This window comes from Porites lutea, chromosome 13 (assembly GCF_958299795.1).
Source record: "Porites lutea chromosome 13, jaPorLute2.1, whole genome shotgun sequence".
NCBI lineage: Eukaryota > Metazoa > Cnidaria > Anthozoa > Scleractinia > Poritidae > Porites > Porites lutea.
In genome coordinates this window covers 14,298,617-14,305,018 of record NC_133213.1, presented here as the reverse complement: position 1 = coordinate 14,305,018, position 6,402 = coordinate 14,298,617, and the positions used below count along the sequence as shown (strand labels likewise).

At 36.2% G+C, this 6,402-nt stretch overlaps 1 protein-coding gene across 2 annotated transcripts in view; it reads left to right on the top strand.

Moving 5' to 3' along the window:
- The window catches only part of LOC140922608 (uncharacterized), a 21,246-nt gene extending 15,047 nt beyond the window's left edge, over positions 1–6,199 (top strand). The window contains exons 14-18 of one of the 2 annotated variants that reach the window (XM_073372590.1): positions 609–636; positions 1,255–1,470; positions 2,038–2,102; positions 2,791–2,914; positions 3,637–3,780. In XM_073372590.1, the coding sequence (XP_073228691.1) occupies positions 609–636; positions 1,255–1,470; positions 2,038–2,102; positions 2,791–2,914; positions 3,637–3,644 (441 nt within the window). In that variant the 3' untranslated portion in view covers positions 3,645–3,780. Of the gene's footprint in view, positions 1–608; positions 637–1,254; positions 1,471–2,037; positions 2,103–2,790; positions 2,915–3,636 lie in introns of both variants that reach the window. The other variant, XM_073372589.1, reaches the window with a different exon arrangement.
- The last annotated feature ends 203 nt before the right edge of the window (positions 6,200–6,402 follow it).

Here is a 6,402-nt window from a genome sequence, read left to right as displayed (position 1 = left end):
CAAATGAAGTTTTTTGGGGGAATTTAAATTACAGAAGAATTGTAACCAATGCCCATCAATTTTTCAGGCTAGTTGAAATGACTTTTGGGCTAGTGCGTGCTAGCTACAGCTTGCCCGAATGGCAAGCTGTAAAACTGACTTTCTTTGCGATTTTCTGTAAAAATAGATTATTTTCCTGTAGAAAATTTGGCTCATCCTTGGTGTAAGAACCTGCAAATCTCACGTGTAGTGTAAAAACATTTTAGTGCATTCAGAATATTTTATTTCTGTATTTTATTTCTAAAAATTCCAAATGCTATTTCTGTCCCTAAGGTGCAACTGTAAGTCATACCCTGTGACTGTAGTCATTTTGCAAAGTGTTGTTACGGAGAGTAGTGTAAAGTAATGTGATCAACCATGGCTGATCCTAAATGACTCCCTTGAGTGTTTTAGCTGATAAGGTGTTCAAAATGGGGTCAATGAATGCCGATTTATTGAATAAATCCTGGTCCTTGAAAACTGTAATTTGTCCTTGAAATATCCTTGAATTTTGTTCTCCGTAAGTTGTGCGAACCATGTTATTCTTTGCCCATGTGAGCATGTTTATGGTGGAACATTTTTTCTTTCAGACAAATGAAATGGAGAGTGACAGAATAAGTAAGTGGAAGAGTTCTTTATTTTCAATTTTCTTTAGAGTAATTTTGTAGACTTCTGGAATTTTTCTCTTTTTTGGCTGGCGTGCAGGTCTACCACTGCATTATGGTGACAGTGTTGGGAATCTGCTGAGAATTCATAATCAATCATTTGAATTAATCAAACTGACCCACCGGGTCTATTATGGATTATTATAATAGAAAAACCTCGTTATAAGAAAATTTTCCATGAAGAGTGGATGCTTTTACATGTTTTAGAACAGAACAAAACAAATACAAAGTGTATCAGAAAAGGGACCTTAGTGGATTTGACCCTGCTCGCTATAGATTTCCAGTAGCTTAGTAGAACTTGGAGGATCATGAGTTAGATTCTTGCCTGAAGCTTGAAATTTTCTGTGCTTTCGGGTGATGAGATTCTCTCTCAACCCACAAGTTTTTAATATGTGTATTTGCGAACAAAACAATTTTTTGCATCATAATCAATATTATTGAACGTTATTCATAGTCTGTAATTCCAATGTATTATAATATTATATTTTGATCTGTGATTGATTATAATAATTGATGATTAGCACATCTGATTCACTAGTCATAAAAATTCTCATATACTTGATTTTAACAGCAACAGAGAAACAAAAGCATCTTGGTGCAAGATTCAACAGATCCGGGGTAGATCTAAGTCGTTCATCTTTGACGTTACCCAAGAAATCAAAGAAGCCTACTCCTGATACCATTAGTTTGATTGACAGTTCCAGTTCAATGGAGTCCCTGAGTACAGCTGGTCTGTTGGGATCCAAACAACTGTCTAGTTCTCTGTTAAACATCAATGAAAACACTGGTATGTTTGACCTTCTACCACTTGTAATCTGATCACATGCATTGAGACCCTGTATCATTCAAATGGTTCACAAAGCACAGCATTGGAGCAAGAGCGTTTCCATCTATCCCGCCTGCACTCCCCTACCTTTGGTTATTACTAGTTTCTAGGCACCATATTTCCCCATATGGGGCTTAATAGGGTGGTGGTGGTGCTGGTGAGATGAGTGACTCCTGGAAATTTTTAACAAGTGAGGTACAGACTTTTTGTTCCAATTCTTGGAGTCCACAATATCCTCATTTTGCTTAGATTAGAAAAGGAAAATCTGGAGGGAGCGAACTTGGCACCCATTTTGTTACTCTTATTGAAGCACACAGGTAGCTAGCCCAAGCTTCTTGGGAGCTGTCAACTTGAATTATTGTGAGATTGCAAAACACTATTTCATGGAAATGTAACAACAACTTTCTTAACCTTCTTACCAGTTGTCCAACTACTAGTTTATTATATAGCTCACCTTATTTTAGATAAACTTATTTCCTTGTGTTTCAAGGACATATAAGTATTTGAATTTTTTTTTTGGCTTCCTAGAATTTACCTCAGAGCTCAAGAAAAGCAGCAGTATATCATCTCTAGACAGTGCTTTTACTGATGGAGTAAGTCTGTTAAAATTTTCTTTCTTTTAATATCAAAGATTTGAATTTCTAATCGTGACTGGGAGAGCGGGGGGGGGGAAGGATGGGGTTAGCTTAGCCTTAGAGAATCCCTACCCTACCATCAAGATGTGGTTCAAATGAGATTAAATCTCGTATCCTAACTACATGCCTTTGCTTTGCGTAAGTATATTTTACATGTATGTTCCCAAGCTTTATTAAACAAAACGGAAACACTGAGAAAACAGCCAACATTTCACACTGCCACCACTGGTTTCCCCATGAAATGACATCTGAGAAATGAGTGCAGAAATCCCATACTGATGACATGTCACTACCCAGATCAGGGTAGTGCTTCTGATTGGTTAAGGAAAATTTTTAGCCAATCAGATGCACCACCCAGATCTGGGAAGTGTTGCATCATCAGTGTGGAATTGTTGGCGTCTCAAAATATCAGCTGTTTTCTCACTAGACTATTATTGGTTGAAACAAGGCCATGACAATAACAACAAGATGGAGCCTTTCTTAGTTAAACTAACCAACTCTATAACCTTGGATTTAATCAATTTATTGGCTTCACCATATTATCTTTTTTAAAACAGACGAATGTTATGCTGATAGACTCATGAATCTTTAAGTAAGGTTAAGTATAATAATGCTAACTCTTTACTAATCATTTAACGCAAAACAGTTAATAAACGGAGGTCCTGGAAAGATTGAAAAATTTGGTGGCAAGACTAAACGGGAGAAAGGAAAGCGAAGAAAATCTGAATCTAAAGAGACAGTGAGCATGAGTCGACTTTTACACATTGGGAGTGAGTATAGGGCTCAATTTAATGGCCAGATAAAAAAACAGGAACAAAATTTAATATATTAACAAGCTATACTTATACTGATGTTACATTGATTAAGCTCTTTAAATGTTTGTATGCTTTTATTCTGCTGAGTGTGAATGGATTATCTTGGAGGAGAGAAAAGGAAGTTGTATTACTGTGGCTGATATTTAGAACACCTTAGTGGATATTTATGTCTTGTTTATGGAACTACGGTAATTGGCATTTTAGCTTTAAGAGGCTGCCAATAATTGAATGTTAATTCAATCAAACTACTACTATAATAAAATAACTTAACCAAAATAATTTATAATACTTTACAGTTTAAGCCACCCTCTGAGAAGGGACAAGTGGCCACTGATCATGAAAAGAGGTTCTGTTTACAGTGATTAACTGACTTATTGAATTCTGTCTGATATGACACTGCTATTTGGTTACTTAATTTGCTTTTAACCTTTTTATGGCTACATTAGCTGTGCTTAGCGTTTTGCTAAACCATTTCTTTTGCCCAGTCTTAAAAGCTAGAGCACTTGTTTCTGTCAGGGCAAGTCTCTGTTTAAAACAGTATTACAATAGACTATATAGATGCAGCAATTGTGTGAGGTCTCAGCTTGAAATCACCTGACTACAAACTTGGCACATTTAAATCCTATGACCAAACTGTCTTCAGGAATGCAAATTGTGTTATTGTCATTTTCTTGCAGGATTCTGATCGGACAATCTCAGAAGACCTGCATAGTTCAACATTTCACAGAGGGGGGATTTTTAGAAAATGGCGGCACAGACACAATACAAAAAGCATGTCAAGACGACCATCACCAAAGATGAGCCCCATTGCCACTCCAGTAGAAAGAAAATATTCAACACCAACATAAACTTACTGGCATGTGATTGGCTGTTAACCATTTATCCAGCCTATCGGTGTTCAAATGAGCTGAACAGGCTGTCCTTCAGGAGTATTTGGGATGGTTATGACAGTTTGGAATGTCAGTCTTCAGATTTTTCAGGCACATGGATTATGATGAATGATATTTTAGACTGGGCAAGGTATTTTTCTGAGCAGTTCATGGTAGGTCTTTTCAGTTAGAGATTTAGTTACTTTCACTGGGAAACTCAGAAAACCATGAGCACCAAAAATATTTTTGGAATACTTTTGTTTGCAAAGAAAAATTGATCAGGGTTGTTAGACAGTTGTTTATAAGGTTAATTAATAATTAATCAGTAATAACTAATACAACCACAAGCTTGTGTCCTTTGTGATTAGTCACTACACAATCTACATTCCAGAAATAGGGGGTGGGGGAGAGATTTGATGGGTGGATGTTAATATTGTCACTCAAACTCAGATTGTATCATTCCAGAAAATACTCATACTTTCTCATGAAGGTTTTTTTCACCCTCCCCACCCCTCTGAAAACTCCAATTTAGTTTGACTTAAAAAAATTTTGGCCTTTAGGACCCCCTGCCAACCCCACTGAAACCTTGAAAGACCCTTCATGGGCTGGTTAGGATGTTTTCTGGAACTAGACGTGAAACCTGTTGTGCAAACTACAGTAAGGGATGGTAAAACTGGCAGCAAAAGTGCACATCTTGTTTTGAAACATTGGTGCAAAACAAGTCGAAAACTGATGTGTTGATATACCACCCACATTCAAACCTATCTTGCAACAAATCAGGTTGTTGCAGGGTTACAGAAAGTAGAGAGTAGTTCTTTTTTTTTGCGACAAAATCTGTACATGTTGCATGTTTTACAGCCCAAGGCAAACTTGTTTTGCAGCAAGTGATGTAACTCCCATGTATGGCATGACTCCCGCATAATTTTCTCCAATCAGAAGTTAGAATTCACGCAACTTTCAACAACCTTATTTGTTACCAGACAGGTTTGAATGTGGGTGGTAAAACGCGCAACATTGCTTTTCAACATGTTCTTCAGAAATGTTCCAAAACAAATTGCATGTTTTTGTTGTCCCTTTTACCCATAGCTTAAGAATTATTTTTTGCTTGTTCTGAAGCTTCATTTTGTTGGTATTTATTTACAGTCGTAAAGTTGACAGCTGTTTCATGGTTAAAACACTACATGCATTATTTCATTTTCTTATATTATTATTTGTACTTGCATTCATCGCTACACGCCTGTGCATACGTTATTTCAGGCATGTGAATCATACTCTCATTAAGACAAAATGAGTGACATGCCATCGTGTAGCCTGACAAAATAGCCTACAGTTCAAGACACCAGCACACGTGAGAACTGATGGCGGGTAGTGATGTGTCATCAGTACATAGAATTTCTGGGCTTGTTCCTCAAATGTCATTTAGTAGTGAAACCAGTGGCATCATATCGTAAAATGTCAGCTGTTTTCTCAGGCTAGCCAGTGTGTTAAACAACCAACCTATATTTCATTCCTTCACCACTTCCAGTTTGTTGCTAGCCATCTTTTTTTTTTATTTTTCTCAAATAATGCATTACACAGTGAACTAGATGTTTTTCTCAGCTGTCACTTGTCTCCACTGAAAGTGATAGCCAGAAATGTTTGGTTCACAGGCTAATATTGCATTATTACATGTCCATTAATGTTAAGAGGGTACATGTACAAAAATTAGAAATGAATCAGGCTTGAATGAGTGACTGTGAATTCTGTGGAGTAGTCTTGCTAGTTTATATCCTCTGGACATATAATAATATTATTTAAAGTATATTATAGTAGATTAAAAAGATCATTTGTTCATTGTAATCTCTCAATCCTGAATATCAACATGCATGTTCTCCAAACTGTTCTCAATACATTTCTCTCATGACCAATGAGAATTTGCTTAAAGATTGATTAATCTTTGGAGATAATTTCCCTCATACTCGCAACCTGTATGTTTGATTAGATGGTCATAATATCAGGGGGAATAAGATGCTGATGACCCATGGCTTGAAGGGTTGCTAATTCAGTGGGACTGGTTTTCATTCAAAAATTCTATTTTTATCAATATTTGTATACATCACATTAAAATTGAATTACAATTCAAATCATTATTGAAATAGGCAGGTTGAAAAATTTTGCTGTTGACAGTAATCTATTTTTTCAGCAGATCTCCTATTTTAAACTTGTAAATAAACTTAGCTGGAGATCTTCAAGGTTATAATATTGTAAATGCTAGAAATGCCTAAAATATATTTAGCCAGAGAAATTGTCCATTCCTACTGTTTTCTAGTGTAGGGTAAATGAATTCTTGTAAATTAAGGTTAAAAATTCAATAAAAGGTCTTAAAGCTGTATTTTGGTTTTCTGAGATTTGTTTCTGTTCTCTTTTAGCTACCATCTTGAACAAAAAGTGCTTAAGAATTTTGCACTTTCTCAACCCCAAAGTCAAAGTGGCCAAAGTTGTTTAGTCGGAATCAGAAATGATCCAGCCAGACTTCAACATTGTGTTTTGGGGGGAAGGGGGAGTATTTTGTAGTTGACAGTGCTTTCAATGGCT